Source organism: Ambystoma mexicanum, chromosome 3q, assembly GCF_040938575.1.
Source record: "Ambystoma mexicanum isolate Mex_15411 chromosome 3q, UKY_AmexF1_1, whole genome shotgun sequence".
In the NCBI taxonomy this organism is placed as follows: domain Eukaryota; kingdom Metazoa; phylum Chordata; class Amphibia; order Caudata; family Ambystomatidae; genus Ambystoma; species Ambystoma mexicanum.
This window is the reverse complement of record NC_090926.1, coordinates 1040090021-1040106835: the sequence shown is the minus strand read 5'-3', so window position 1 is coordinate 1040106835 and position 16815 is coordinate 1040090021. Positions and strand designations below refer to the sequence as shown.

At 47.4% G+C, this 16815-nt stretch overlaps 1 protein-coding gene across 5 annotated transcripts in view; it reads right to left on the bottom strand.

The window, feature by feature from the left end:
* USP36 (ubiquitin specific peptidase 36) overlaps nt 1–16815 on the bottom strand; it is a 1150746-nt gene that overhangs the window by 564460 nt on the left and 569471 nt on the right. For all 5 annotated transcript variants that reach the window (XR_011305183.1, XM_069655231.1, XM_069655233.1 and 2 more), the window contains exon 12: nt 7099–7234. Coding sequence is in view for 4 of the 5 variants with exons in the window: in XM_069655231.1 (XP_069511332.1) it covers nt 7099–7234 (136 nt within the window). In the remaining variant the exon portion in view is untranslated. The remainder of the gene's footprint in view (nt 1–7098; nt 7235–16815) is intronic.

Below are 16815 nucleotides of genomic sequence, written 5' to 3'. Positions count from 1 at the left end.
AGTCTAAGCTTGAACCATGGCCTTTTTGGGGGGCGCTGTTGCCCGCGATGAGACTGGCAGCATAGGCGTCTGGCTCTGGACTGGGGTTACTTTCTCATAAAAATAATCCAGGAAATAACTGATCTTTTTGCTAACACCACTCGGCGGACCGAGTTCATATTTGGTGCCTGATCCTACGAAGCCACGGGCGCTGACGACCACCGGCGGCTGATATACAGAGCGGATAACATCAGCGGGGGAACCCGGCGGCTCTCCCCGCATTGCGGCTCCGGTTTGCGCAGCCTCCTGGTTCTGCCCTGCACCGCGGCACGGCGGCCTGCATGGCGGAGGGGCTCCCCAGCCCTGCGCTGCATTGAGCCTGCTGACGGTGCTCTGCGGCGCCTCCCTAATTGGTGCTGCCCCGTTGGCCTACTACTGGAGCACCCGGACTGCCGCGGACCCCCCAGGTCCCCGCATCCTGACCCTGCTCCCCTTGCTGGTGGCCGGGGGTCCTTGGAGTGGTGTTGGCCTGCAACGCTGTGAAGGACCTCGGCGCGTCAGGGTTGTGCCGCTCCCGCCTTCCGCTCATCACTGTGTCCCCTGACGGAGTGTGGCCACGGACACGAAAGGAGGCTGGGGGGATGGGGGGGTGCGGGACCCGATCCTCATGGGGGGGCCCATAGCTGCCGCCCTCTCACTGTGGTGAGAGGCCTTGGCCTCATACAGCAATTACTAATGGTGCTGTAACACTTGCAGCTGGAAACGGTCTGTTGCGGCTGAGGCCTTCTACCCCCCCCCCCCCGCTACTCATCACCTGCCAGCACTGGGGGGCAGACTGCCTCCTGAGGGCACGCTCAGACTCCCCCCTTGAACACCTCAGCCCATGGAGGTGCCGGGAACTCTCGGAATACATTGAATGGTGCCCTCAATCCCAGCAACCTATGAGTCCATTTTAGCTCGTGCTCCACTAACAACCCCAACGCTTGGAGGCCACCTATCCTGCGCACAGCTGGACAGAGATTGCCGGTCCCTATAATAGACACCGAAGTCCTGGATGGTGGCGCACGGGCACACCCTCTCCTACAGTATCCCTAAAACCACTGGAGGATCCAGGGATATATAGTGATTTCAGCGTTGCCCCCCCATGACTGACCGTCCAGGGTGGTATTGGCTATCCTGCTTTACTCGAAGGGACAATAACTGTCGGCTTGGGCCACCCACACCTGTCCGTGGCCCCGGGACCCCTCCTCATCGACATCAGGTCTAGGGGAACGGGCACAGGGAAGTAACAGATCCCCAGGAAGAACTAAGGACATAATACACCGGGTGGCCTAAGTTACCCTGTGACACCCGGAGGTGCAATAACTGTCGCCTTTAGCCACCCACACCGCCCCGCGTTACCGGAGACTCCCCTCACTGACAGCATGAACAAGGGTACGGGTAAGAAACAAAGTTCCCTAAATATGTTTGCAAAGACCCCAGCTAAGCCAGCGGCCGAAACGATAGATGAGATACCTGCAACATTGTCCTCGCCGGCCCCGGATGACTCGCAGAAGATGCTAGAATATATTCGCGAGGGGTTTACCACTTTACACTCAAAGCTTGATGATATGACTGGCACCATCTCATCTATAAAGGCACACATCGAGAAGACTGATGGACGAGTGGCCGGGATAGAAACCAGAGTGGGAGCCACTGAGGACGAACTGGGTTCCTTACGGGCCATGGTATCCTCCCTTTCCACTCGTATGTTGGAGGTTGAGAAAAAGAACGATGATTTAGAATCCCGCTCGAGGCGCAATAATCTGCGCATTATCGGGGTGCCCGAGGACAATATACACGAGCCAATAGAAGACTTTGTGGAACACATGTTGGTGACACTCTTAGACTCTCCGAAAGTGTCCCCACAGTTTGCGGTAGAAGGAGCCCACCGTTCCTTAACAGCTAAACCAAAGCCTGGCGCTCCTCCACGTCTCATTATAGCCAGAATCTTAAACTTCCGGGACCGTGATGCTCTCCTGAGAGCAGCTAGAATCAAGGAGGAGCTGCGTCTGGGCGCTGCAAGGATCCATCTTTACCCTGATTTCTCTGTGGCAGTGCAGCAGGAGCGCAAAACCTTTGTAGCAGTAAAAAGAAGGCTCTGATATCAAGGGGTTAAATACTCCATGCTATTTCCCGCCAAACTCAGAATCGAACACATGAATCAGACATTTTTCTTTACGATCCCTGAGGAGGACGCAAAATTCATCGACGAACATTTCCCAGGCTGAGCCCCAACTGTGTGACGATACTAACATGGCCTGATCATCACACCCCATGCCTGTGCCTGGGAACGGGTCCAATGTCGCCTTAATTACAGTTGAGGCTATGATCCACCGAAGTCCGCTAACAATCTGAGTTTGCCTTCCTCCTGAACTGTTGATCCGATTATGTTACCCACGCTAATCACTATGGTCAATTGACTGGTATTGAAAATCTCCATATATTCCCCCCTGTCCGTTGCATCACCGCCAGGCCAACTATCAGGCCCTCAGGCGTTGATGCTGAAGAGTTTATTATTGTTATGGTTCTGCCAGGTTTTAGGGTTTTGTTGGGGTATCATTCCTCTGTTTGGGGGAGGGAGGGGTTGGGGCGTTAAGTTAAAAAAGTCTTGACGACCACCAGAGATGTCACACATACTACAGTATCATATCACAGGCACACGGACAGGGCGACATGCCCACCCAAGCTGGATTGGCAGTGGCTACTGCTAGCCCTTAGACTAAAATCCAACCAACATCCCCACACGAATGGCGGATAGTACCTTAACCTTCATAAGCTGGAATGTGAGGGGGCTGGATAACCACAGAAAGATGCAGCAGATACAGCTTCATGCTGAGCGCCATGGGGCTACAATCTTATGCTTACTCACGCCCGATCTGAACAATGCGAAAAATGTGCTAAACAATGGGAACCCCAGAGGTATTACACTAATTACTCCACCCAAAGCCATGGTGTCCTCACTCTGATACACAGGAACCTTAAGTTCTCATGCTCCCACTCACAGATAGACCCGCTAGGGAGGTATGTATTAATCATAGGCAGCTAGGCAGAGGTAGCCATCTTGAACGTATATGACCCGAATATTGATGAACCCGACTTTTACCTGCACCTGGCCTCTGTCCTGGAAAGTTACCCACTTGTCTCGATCATATGGGGAGGCGATTTTAACACGATACTAGACGTCAACTTGGACAGATCAGGCTCTAGACCCCGCCAGCTATCCAGGGCAGCCTATACCATTCTGACAATGCTCTCTCGACTGGCAGTGGTGGATGCCTGGCATCTTATGTACCCAGACTCTTGCACATACTCCTACTATTCCTCAGTGCACGACTCACACTCTAGGATAGATAGATGGCTCATATCAGACATATTGGTCAGGTGCCTGTCCCATCTGGTGATCCTCCCTAGAACTTTATCGGACCATTCACCGGTACCGATTTAATTGAATTGGGGTTGTGACTACGACAAAATAAGACAGTGGAGAATGAGACCTCACGCCCTCCTAGATCAGGTTTTCACCTCTGAACTAGAATCCTCCATCAAAGAATTCTTTGAGATTAATACGGATTCTGTGTCATCACAAGCCACCCTCTGGGAATCCTTTAAGGCCTATACTAGGGGGGTTGCCATCTCCAAAGAGAGCGGTATTCTGAAGGGAATCTGCACAGATATTACTAGTAGCTAATCGACCCTAACCAATCTAGAGACACAATATGCCCTGGATCATTCCCCTGAAACACTAGCCTTACTAGGGGCAGAACTAGACACGTTCCGCAACCTAGCGGAGCGAGAGGTTAAATTCCTAGATAGCCCCCAATCAGTTAGGAAATATGGTGATGGAGAGAGGCCAAGCCGCCTGCTAGCCAGGTTGATACGCCGATAATTTGGAGCCCCCAACATACCGGCGATAGAGAGATCTGATGGAACACTTGCTACCTCACCGGAAGACATCAATTCTGAATTTCTATCATTCTATACCTCCCTGTACTCGGAAGTCGATGGCCCCCAGACATTAGAGATCGACTCCTATTTAGAGAACCTCCCTCTTTCGGTCCTCTCCGCTGACGCTAGCATTACCCTAGAGAGGCCTTTCACTCCTGAGGAACTCACGGAAGCCACTGAATCATTGGTCTCGGACAAAGCCCCTGGTCCGAATGGCCTCCCCATGGACTTCTATAAACAATACAAATCTATCCTGGTTCCACATCTACTGGCCCTATGGGAGGAGGCATATGGGAGGAGGCATGTGAGAGGGGCATAACCCCCCACCCCCTCACTCCGGGAGTCAATGATAACAGTCCTCCTTCAACCCGGCAAAACCCCTACCCAATGCGGCTCATACCGCCCTCTCTCGCTAATTAACTGCAATGTCAAAATATATGCCAAACTACTTGCCAACCGCCTCGCTTTGGTTCATGCCCCACATCATTCAGCCTGATCAGGCGGGATTTGTCCCAGGCAGGTCCATATCCCTGAACCTACGAAGACTCTTCAATATAATTCGTAGGATTAACCCGAAGACACAGGCAGTGGCAGCCGCCTTAGATATGCAGAAGGCATTCGACTCGGTGTCATGGGAGTATTTGTGGCGAGTCCTCGAGAAATGCAAGTTCGGCCCCAACTTCCGAGCTTGGGTCATACACCGGCCCGACAGCCAGGGTCCGCACTGAGGACAGGTGCTCTACCCCCTTTCAGATAGCCAGAGGTACACGACAGGGATGCCCGTTTTCCCCACTAATATTCGCCATAGCTATGGAACCCTTTGCTGACATGATGCGCCAGTCACACTCTCACAGAGGCTTGCGCACGGCGGGCCAATTCGATATGGTCTCCTTGTATGCAGATGATGCACTCCTTTACATCCGCTCCCCAGAAACTAATCTTGCCCCGATCCTGAGAGATGTGACCCTATTTGGACACATCTGGGCTGAAGGTAAACTGTTCTAAATCTACATTATTTCCACTCACAGATTCTACACAACCCCCTCCGATCCAGAGGGATTCACATGGTCCCAATCCAACATCACTTACCTGGGGGTGACAGTTTCACATCATACAGCAAAGTTGCAGGAGGACAACTACCAGAATTACCTCACAAACCTGGCCACTAAAACTGCTAGCTGGACTAGACTTCCCATTTCCCTAGCGGGCAGGATCGGAATACTTAAAATGGTGGTACTGCCTCAACATCTTTACCGATTCACCAATCTCCCTTTGTGGCCAGGAGATGACTTCTTTAAGTCGCTATGCCAAATAACCAACACCTTCCTGTGGCATTCTGGGGCAGTTCGACTCAAGTTAGCAACACTGACCACTCCTAAGGAACTGGGTGGGTTTGGTGCCCCTGATTTCATTAGGTATTGGATTGTAGCCCAAGCTCAATTTGCTTCCCATTGGTTCATCACCATAGATACCCCCCACCCCCCCCACATGTCCGACTGGAGAAACTAGCGGTTAGGGACCATGTAATTGGTTCCCTTATCCTTAAACCTGGCCCGACTGACCCCGACTCATCAGACCCCGTGGCTAGCACTTCCTTGGCACTGGCCAAGAATGGACAATGGTCAACACACCTCACCCATTCCATGGGGACCTCTCACTCTGGAACTTCTTCCCTGATATTCCACATGTCCCGCAATCCATTGTATCTCGCGGGGCTGATGCAGGCTTTTTGACACTCGAGATGCCTATGAACAGGGCAACTTCCTTGAGTGGGCAGACCTCCCTCTCTCACTTAAACGGAAGCCCTCGGCATGGCTACAATACTCCTCGCTCCGGAAGAATCTCAAAGCCAGATACCCCAACTTCCCTACACTGCCACCTGACGAACCCATAATTGCTGAGCTGTGCTCCTGAGACTCCTTCAGAGGGAAAGTATCAAGGCTTTATTCTCTATTACAAACTAGAGCTGTCCCCTCTTTCACTAAACTGAGACTTAGGTGGGAGGAGGATCTCGGAGTGGAGATCTCCGATGAATGTTGGTCCCGAATGTGCGCCCGCACCCATGATGTGTCCTATAACTCCAGGTTTAAATTGATACAATTTAAGGTGTTGCACAGATACCATCACACGCCAAGTAGACTACATCACATGTTTCACAAACTTCCTCCCAGCTGCGGCGCCAATCAGGCTTCCTACATCCACATGCTCTGGCGTTGCCCACGCTTGACAATACTGGACCGAAATATGCTTCACATTGTCAACAATACTGGACCACATTATAGAGCCTTCCCCAAAACGCTGCCTATTCCATGACTTTCCCCAGTTGGGACGCGATTCTAAGAAGCTAGCTGGACTCTGCATGTTACTGGCTGTACGCTGCATACTGATGTGTTCGCTTCGCCCTAATGCTCACACATATGCACAGTGGCTCAGATCAGTCACGCGGGCGCTCAACACCGAAGAGGCCTGGGGTGCATTGCAACATCCACACTCAAGACAGAGGGACATTTGGCGGCTGTTCCGAAGTTATATGTCCACCTTAACCCTGAACTCTGATACTGAATCCACCCCCACATCCCTCCCCCCGATAACGCCGCCCTGTGAACTGTGTTTTATTCAACCCTGGTTCCCCTACATTATTTTGAATTCACACTGTGACCATCTCTATTTGCCCGTGTGTTGTCAAGTCAAATAAATAAAGGTTTAAAAAAATAAATAAACCATGGCCTCTTAGTAGGTTTCTGAGTCCCCAATGCATGGACACCACTTTGTCGTCATAATACTCTAATTGCAACACATAGAAATTATTTTTTAAGGGAATTTGGGCAGTTGACCATTTTTTAGAATTGGTTCCTTTTGGCACTAATATTTAAATTCTGAAATGACATACTCCAGTCTTAAGACACTTTCCAACAGGACTTCACACTCTAATGAGCTTGCAGGACACCTTCTGTAAGTTGTAACCAGATAATGCACTATTGGTAGCTCAAAGGTGGTCTGCAGCGAGCTCTACTGGTGGATTCTACCTACATGAGCTGCCTTTCAAGGGAAGGTATACATCTTGCATCATAAGACATTCCAAGGTTGCCAGGCTCTTCCCTCTTCAGTGCTTGACAATAGAGCTTCACTCACCCTTCCGATCACAGGTGAGGAGTGAGAGCCATTCATGATCTTTTTTGCAGGGTCTGCCACAATGACCGGTCTGCTTGACAAGCTGCTTGAGCTTTTATAGAATGAAGCATCGGAATTCTTCCTGGAATCTGGAATTCTAATATGGGATAAACAAGTAAAACACACATGAATAAAGCAAAATAGGACAAACATGTTGTAGGATACAAAGGTTTAAAGGCATACATTAAGAAATAAACAGAGTGGTCAAAGCGAACAATGGGATGTTCGACATTGGTTTGTAGAAGTATAAAAGCACACAGGCATTCAGGAAACCATAAACATAATACGAAAACATTTTAGATATGTTAGTGTTAGGAAACGATCTAGGGATGGATCAAGATGTATGGAAAAGGACCATGCAAGTAGATGACATTTAAAAAGAAAACTCAATTTAAGAATGGTGGATGGTCCTGTAGAGTTTTGGAAAGCGTCAAGTGAATTAAAAAATCTAAATGTCAAGTAGGCCAGACAACTTTTTAAAAAAGGCGTTTCGTGAGCAGCACCACAATCAATGAGTGCAAAACTCCAAGGGACAAGGAGGAGGGGGACAACAGGGAACCATTCAGCAGTTTCAGGTAAAGTAATTTAATGGCTTACAGAGTAAATACTGTACCATGGGGGGAAAAATGATGCTGCATAATGAACAAGATAGTTTTCATTTTAAGAGCACAAAATTAGAAAAATATGTGAATGGTTGTGTCGGATTCAGTTCTTGTTCAATAATATCCCATGGACCTGGGTTCATTATGAAGCAGAACAAAATTAGAAACAGAGCTACCTACATGCTTGTAATTACAGTTCTCCAGATCACGTAAAATTAATGTACTGGGATAGTTCAGTACATTACAATATATACTTCTAACAGAGCAATTACCAATGAGTAGATTAAACTAATGCTTCACCTGGCATGGCGTTTTTTTAGGTTCTAGAGTGACGAGTAATGACTAAATGTTCACCATGGAGGATGACATGCTGTACGTGAGTCGAAGTTACAGGGATGCAACATTTCCATTTTCACAACTGGACCTTTCACTGATATTCTATTTAAATAATGTGAATCTAAGTTGATGTGTCACTGTAAGGCACCCAACATTTTGTGACTAATTGTTATTCTCGTCTGCTTTTTAAGCATGTATATTTGAACTCAATCAGTGCATCTTTACCATTTATTTTCAGCCTCGTTAGCAAAATGTTCAGATTTGTTGCAGACTCAATCAGCACATAAATTACCAGTTTATATAATGTCCAGTTTTCAAATTAATAAGAGAATGCTTGGAAATTGGAGAGTACTCTGACAAAGTCTCCTACCTGACCCTCATGGTGAAGGGTGAAGTTGACAGGGGGCCAGGTGCCGCCATCTGTTAAGTGACGCTGGTGTAAGATGTGGTGTGTGGAGAATTCCATGCGTTACCCCACTACACCCAAGTCATGTGGCATGGGCATGCCGCAAGCAGCAACCTTTAGAGTGCGGTCTCCCCTTAAGGAAACCTCATGATGTGCAGCACTCTGCTAAACTGTAACCCTTTCTAGACGTAATGCACCCTGTTAGGTACGATTTTCATAATTATGAACAATCTTCCTCACCTTTGTCAACCCCAGGACTTTTTGCTTGGACTTGGTAATTATTTTACCTTGTCCCTAGGTGAGTGGTAATCTTTCTCCCCTCTCATCTAGTCGTTTCCTTTTTTTATGGAGACCTTTTTATGTCTCTCCATAGTGTGTGATTGGAGTTACAGTTTCCTATAACTTTGGACTTAGATGCAGTGGCTTCCTTTAAATGCTTTTATTATTTCTTGGGTGAACTACTCTCCCCAAGAAGTAAAGTGGGATTCACATCCTCTTTACATGGATTTAAGTGAGCCAGCACGTCCCATCTTATGTGGATGGCTGATGGGGGCGGGTGGGAGGGTATACAATGCATCCCCTTTCTTGCTTAATATAGGCCTGTACTGCACAAGTTGGTTGAGTGGCTGAGCAGCCAGGCTGATCTTAGGATGGAGTTATGCGAGCAGTAGAGCAGTACAAAGAACCCAGTTCATACAGAGATCCAAGGAAACACTTACACACAAAGTTATATTAAAAATAATTATTTATATATACTCACAGGTACTTATTTGTAGTAACTAGCAATAAAATTCAATAAGTGGACTGCGATTATAAAAGGAACAATAATGCAGATGAGTAACTTTTCATATACTTTTTATATCCAGCACACAGAGTGACTTACGTTAAGGCAAGTAAAAGCATTTATATGTTTCACCTTTGCAAAATTCAGTTTAAGGGGAAGCAGAGAGGTTAAACAGAACACAGCTAGCAAATGTTAAGTAACCATGTACAGTCTCGCAGAGGGATTTAGGCAGGCTGTTTCCGAACTAAAAAAGTGTTTACAATTAAAGATTATGGAGACACCAACATGCCAAAGCCAGTAAGATCAAGAAGATGGACCTTTGAGAAATCAGCAAAGCCACAGTCGAATGGACAGCACAAGTTCTGATGAAAGGTGTTCGGGAGAATTCTCATAAATGTGCTAATTCCCTTCATCTTGAGACCCCCAGCAACTTTGCTGGATTTTGAAGACTTGATTTTTTTACCTGGAAAGAGTGAGCGCCCTTTTTCCCCCCACTCATGTATTTTGATGTGCGTTTTACTGTTGTGTTCTTTGATTATGGAGTTTTAAGGTAACTCCATAGGCATCAGCTTTTCATGTGTGTTACACAGCACCCTCAGTGCAGTGACACAGGGATGTCTTTCTAGACTTCCAAAAGGTTTAAATACCTTCTTTGGGATAAACTACTGTTTCCCAGAGAATGTAAGGTTTAAATTGACTTTACTAGTCTTTTTAAATTCATAGACCCAGCACACACTATCTTCCTATAGAGTGCTGGAGGGGTTACCTAGTATCCGCTGTGTCTAGAAACTCATGTAGCAGTCAAATGCTACCCTTGCCTATCGAAATGGCTGGTGGCAGTGGTTGTACAACGAACTATTATGATTTTTCCCCAACCGCAAACACCGGTAGCTAAAAGTTGCGGGAGCCATGTTTTTCAAGATGACGCCTTAAACCCCTTTGTTTAAACAGGTCCTGGTCGTCTTTTTTCACACTTATTTTGGAAAGGTCCTTCTAGAGTTGGTCTGTGCGCGCCAAACCAGGTTTGGTCCCTTTGTTCGTACGCCTTTGGCGGGCTTCAGGACTGAAGACCACCTCTGGCACCTGAGTGTCTGGGGTGGGCAGGAAGTGAGGGAGGTGCCCGAAACTCCCTGTGCTTAGTCTCCTAGGAGACCCAAATGCCTCTGGTGTGATTGGCTGGCTGACTGTCCGGCAAGGAGAGCCACCCTGCTGGATGAGTGACAGCTAGGCTGGAATGAAAGGGAGAAAACTGTTTAAAGGGCGAGTCTCTTGGACTGGAAAGCAGAGACGACCACTGGAACGAAAGAACCGAAGGCTAGCTGGAAGAGGACAGCTGCTGCAACTCCTCGACCTTTGGTTTGCCCGATGAAGCCCTGCTGCAGGTCCGAGTTGCCAAGTTCATCTCGACAGAGAAGCCCCTTCAAGGACGACTTCTTCCTTTGAGTTGGTGGGACCAATCAACTCATAAGCCACCTGGATACCATTCTCGGAGCTGGTTAGGTTTAACCAGGAGGAAGGACACTAGCTTGTGTGCTTGACGACAGCTACTCAAACCGAAGATCTTCCATTTTGCCATCTTGTTTGACCAGTCCCCGTGGAGTGCAGGAGACTCCCGACATCCTCCCTCTTGTCCCTACGACTGAGGCTCAGGAACCGTGAGATCTGAAGGAACTGCCAGGGACCAACGTCTTCAGCTGCATATTTTCTTCATATTAAGGTACTGTGCCAACGTGATTGAGAGAACTTAACTCTTGCGGTGAAAGTTTGTGAAACTTTCCCAACTTGCAGGCCTAGTCGGCTTGTGACCCAACATATGATTCTTTTTCATACAAACTACTTCTGAGAACTGTGGCACAGACTTTACCGTTTACTACAAGAGCTGCTCTTTCCTATCCAAGACACTAGCCCATTGACTTTGGCCTAGGCCTATTGAACTGAATTGAGTCCTCTAGTGAACTGAAACTATTTGCATTGGCTAAGAAAGTATTTGTGATCTTTATTAACTTGCGCCTTTTACTCCTATTTAAAGTGACTGAAATGCCAGTTTGCTCCTATTTCACGGGAGCCTAATTTAATCAAACTATTTGGTTTTGATGGATTGATGAAATGTGTTGCGAGAAGGTGAGAGGGGAGTCAAAGAGAACGCCTAAATTACGGGCATGGGAGAGATAGGGAGATTGGAGGGAGGAAAGTGAATGAAAGGGGGAAGAGAATTAGAGGGGAAGAAAAGGACTTTGGTTTTATCGGTATTAAGAGAGAGAAAGCAGGAGGACATCCAGTTCTCGATAGCAGTGAGGCAGGAGGAGAGCTTAAGGTCAGTTGAGAAGGAGGAGAAAGAGGAAGAGTTGAGTATCGTGAGCATAGAAATGATGGGAGATGCCAAACGAGGAGATAACTGGGGCAATGAGGGAGGTGTTTGTTTATTTGGTATAGCGCGAAACCAAACCCAAAGGGTAGCTGGGCGCAGACAATACAAGAATACTTGAGAACTTGGTTACAGAAAAATACAGTTATACAGTTAACATTAATAACAAAGGTGCATGTACAAGCAAATGCGGAAATACAGTTAAGGCTAGTTGACCAGAAACCAATTAATCTAGTTACAATCATCAAAGGGTCTCTAGAGAAGGTGGCAATGGGAGAGGTCGAGCTAAGTGTCATTGGAACGTAACCAGGTGAGGACTTTCCGCCTGAAGCTAGGGTAGGGTAGGGTTGGTCCATTCTGAGGTCCAGAGGGAGTCTGTTCCAAGTTTGCGCAGCTATGACTGGAAAACTGGAGCCGCCAGCTGTGCTCTTTTTGTATCTGGGCACCACTAAAGTATAGGCATTAGTTGATCTAGTGGGATGGTTTGAGATTCTCTGTTTACCAGGTAGGGGGAGCTATGTTGTTAAGACATTTAGAGGTAAGGGAGAGGGTTTTGAGGGCAATTCTGTCTTTGATTTTTAGCCAGTGGATATTTTTCCTAGAGGTGGAGATATGAGCTCTGTTAGGAATATTTAAAGCTACTCTAATAGCGTTATTTTGGAGAGTTTGGAGTTTATCAAGGATATACTTGTTAGATACTGCATATAGAGCATTGCAGTAATCCAACTTGGATATGATGAGTGCATTAGCTAGTGTAATGCAGCTAATCTCAGTTAGAAATGGTCTACATGCTCGGATCAATTTACAAGTATATGCAGTGGAGGATGCTAGTGAGTTAGTTTGTTTCTTGAATGTGAGCGCTGAGTCGAGATAGACCCCAAGGGTTTTGACTGCAGGCATCACTGATGACATTATTGTCGATGTTGAATGAGGCATAGTTTGGGTCAAGTTTTTTGATGGCCAACTCTGAGCCGAGGATCAGTAACTCAGTTTTGTCGTCATTCAGGCAGAGGCCGTGAGATGCCATCCATGCCTGAATGAGGAGATATATCTTATTTACTAAGGCCGTGTCTTCCAAGAAGTTGCTTGAAAGGGGGATAAGGATCTGAGTGTCATCTGCGTAATTAGTGTAGATGACACCCAGTCTGTCCAACTTGTCAAACAAAGACTTAGTAAAGATGTTATACATCGGAGATACACATGATCCTTGAGGGACACCGCATGAAACTTGTGTGGGATCAGCGGCTGCTAGGGGGGAGAAGACTCATTGTCCGGTTAGCAAGGAAGGATTGTACCCAGGTTATGGCATCACTTGAAAAATGAGCGGCGGAACTGAGGTGATTGCATAAGACTGCGTGATCTACCAAGTCAAAGGCCGCCGATAGGTCAAGGAGGAGTAGCATAGCTGATTTGCCATTCTCCTTCAACTCGTCAATTTGGGTATTAAGGTCAATCAGGGCTGTTTCAGTACCATGAAGGGGACAGAAGCCAGATTGACGTGAGCCTAGTAAATTGTTAGTTTCTAAGTAGTCCTGAATTTGCAGGTAAGCTACCCTGTCAATAATTTTAAGCAGAAATGGGACGGTGGTGATGGGTCTGTAATTTGTCGGTATTGCGGGGTCAAGTGTTTGTTTTTTTAGCAAGGGAAGCACCAAAGATTGTTTTAGATTATTGGGCACTAGGTTAGATTTAAAGGATGCATTGATGAGTTTAGAGATGGAAGGGGGCTAGGTCTCTAGCTGCATCTTTTATAATTTGGGCAGGGCAATTATCTCCTTTGCAGTTGGATGGCTTTAGAGATAGTATGATTTTTTCTGTCTCTATTATAGATATATTTGTCTGAAGCTAAATGGGTGAGGGGTGTTAGGCTGGTTTGGAGGAAGCTGTGGCTGAGGTTTAGGCTCCGTTGGCATTGGCAATTTTGGTTTGGAGCAAGCTAATTTTACCCGCCAGGGCATTTTGTATATTAGTGCACCAAAGCTTATTTTTAGGAATGTTATCAGTCGGGGGTATGGGTGATTCCATTTCACGGAGGATGGAGAATAGCTCCTTGGTATCTGATTTAGTCTTAGATATTCTATCATTAAAGGTGTTTCTTTTAGTGCTTATGAGGAAAGGACCAAGTACAGAACCTTGAGGAACACTGTAGATAAGAGGGAAGGAGGAAGAGGTCTGGCCTCCCCATGATACAGCGAAGGAACGGGAGGAGAGGTAAGAGGATAGCCATTTTAGAACGGGGCCTTTAAAACCAAAAAGGAGGAAAGAGCGTGGAGCAGAAGTGGATGATTGACAGTGTCGAAAGCTGCAGGGAGATCAGGAGAATAAGGATAGAGGATTGCTTGGCATGTCGAGCAGAGAGGAGGGAGTTAAGGATAGAGGTGAGAGCAGTTTCTGTGGAATGTTTGGGACGGAAGCCAGATTGGAAGGGAGGAAGGAGAGCGGACGTAGTGACAAAGAATGAGAGCTGAGAGTAGGCCAGGCGCTCAAGAAGCTAAGAAAGGAAAGGTAGAAGAGAGATAGGTCTGTAGTTAGCAGTGAGAAGTGGATCGGCAGAGGGTTTCTTTAGAATAGGAATAATTGTTGCATGTTTGAAAGCAGTGAGAAAGGTTGATGAGGAGAGGCAGGAGTTGAATAAAGTGGTAAGGTACTGGATAAGAAGAGGGTAGATCTTAGGGATAAGAACAGAGGGGAGAGGGTCAGAAGGGGCGGACGTGGGGTGGGCTTTGGATAGAAGGGAGGAGACTTCAGAAGGGGAAACAGGTGAGAAGATGGACATGAAGGAGGAGAGAGGGGAGGGGGAGTCAGAAGGAGTTGATTTTTTGCCAGAGGGTGAGGATTTTGGAGGAGAAGAAGTTGGCAAAGTCAGAAGGAGAAAGTGTGGAATTGGATGAGGGATCAGGAGTAAGAGAGAGAAGACGAGAGAGAGTTTGAAATATCCGACGAGGGTGGGAGGCTTGAGACTGGAGAAGGTTAGAGTAGTAGGAGGATTTGGCCGCTGCAAGACAAGAGTTGTATAGTGCATGGTAAGAGAAGTAGGAGGTTTGATTAACAAGCAAAGGGGTTTTGATCCAGAGCCTTTCCAACCGTAGGAGAAGGCGCCGCATAGAGAGGAGATGGGAAGTAAGCCAGGTTTGAGAAGGTTTCCAGGTAGGCCGGAAGAGAAAGAGGGTGAAGTTGATCAAGGGCAGAGGAGATAGAGGAGCAAAGGGAGGATAGAGCATCAGCAGAGAATAGAGCAAAGTCTTGGAGAGAAGGTAAAGAAAAGCAGGTGTCGAAAAAGAAGGTAGCATCGAAATCTTATAGTCACGACGTCTCATAGTCACGACGTGAGTAGATTGGAGGGGAGGGATTAGCAGTAGGGGAGTGTGAGAGAGGAGAAAGGGAGAATGGGAGTAAGGCATGGTCTGAGAGATAAACAGGACGAGAAGAGACAGGGGAAGAGGGATAGGAAGAATTGAAGATGAGGTCAAGAGTGGAGCCAGAGGAGTGAGTAGGGCATGAAGGAAGGGGGGAGAGGAGGTAGGAGTCAAGGATGGAGAAGAGGGGAGAAGGTTGAAGGGAAGGAAGAAAGATGAATATGAAAGTCGCCAGGTACTGTTAGAGGGGAGGCGGAGGGAGAGAAGTGAGAGGAGATGATCAAGGTCTTCATGGAAGGAAGAGAGGGGGCCAGGGGGATGATAGATGATCAGGAAAGAAATAGGGTGGGGAGAGGAGAAGGACTTGTAGAGGAATTCAAAGGAAGGGAAAGAAAGGAGAGTTGGAGAGGAAGAGGAGGAGATGTATTTGGGGTGGTAGAAGAGACCAACGCCTCCACCAAGGTCAGATGGGTGGGGGGTGTGAATGATGGAGGAAGAGGAGGTCATTAAGGAGGCGGGGACAGAGGTGTTATGAGGGGGAATCCAGGTTTCAGTTAGGCAGAGGAAGTGAAGGTTAAGGCGAAAGAATAAGTCAAGGATAGCTGTGATTTTATTACAGATGGATCTGGCATTCCAGAGAGCAGTGTTCATGAGGGCAGAGTGTCTGGCAGTAGGGGGTGGGTCGGGGGGGTAAAGAAGGTTAGGGCGGTGAAAAAAGGAAGGAGAATGACTGGAGGAGTGAGGAAAGTGAAGAGGACTAGGCATTAGGAGGAAAGAGGAGAGTAGGAGGGAAAGGAGAAGGTGGAAGGGTGGAGAGCGGAGGGGAGAGGGAGGTGGAGAGGGGTTGTGGAAAATCGCATCAGGGGTAGAGACCAGTGTGATAGTTTCAGAGAGGGGGTAGCGGGCAATGTAGGACCAAAGTGCAGGATGGGGAGAGGATAGTAACAAGAGTAGGTGCAGGATGGCGCCAAAGGTGGTCTTGGGTCCAGTGATGAGAGATGGCCGGCAGGAACCAATAGAGACAGAGGGAGCAGGTACTCAAAACTGTAGTTGGAGGAGACCAGCTGCCTGAGGCAGGGGAAAGAGGTAGCGATTTTGGGCAGCTGTGAAGAGGTCACGGGTCCAGTTATGAGTGTTGGTTGGCAGGAACCGATGGAGCAGTCACTCGAATCAGTAGTTAGAGGAGACCAGGTGCATGAGGCAGGATAGTGAGGATGCAAATTTGGGCTGCTGACCTGAATGGTAAAAGTGCATGAGGCGTAGGTAGATGGATCCACAGTTAGAAGTGGAGAGTAGTGAAACCATGGATCGCGGATCCGTGGAAGCTGGAGGCGCGTTAGTACAGCAGTGCCACGTATCCAAGGTGAGTGGAGAGGTACAGGGAGCTAAGGAAGCTGGAGTCACATTAGGACAAGGGGACAGCAGGGAATGAGGCCAGGAATAGAGCAGAGGTATCAGGAGAAAATAAGAGTTAAGTTAGATGGCTGGTGCAGCAATGTATTGAAGTGTATTTGTGTATACTATTATGTTGCCTCCTTCTAGTAAATGTTTTATAAATGACTGTGGACTAAATTAATAAGTGTTTTACCAAGAAACCTTGAGTGTAAGTGTCTACTTGAACCACTGTGATTGTAAGATCTCTGTCTAACATCCTTGTACTGCTCACATTCCCTCTTGAGATAAGCATGGCTGATCAGCTCGCTACCAAAAACTGTAGTACAGACTTATACCAAAGATTGGTTTTGCTTACACCTGTAGTCCTAATTGTATGTAGTAGTCCCAGAGGGTACTGCATGCAATTCTCTGCCTAACAAAAGTCTTCAGAAGAA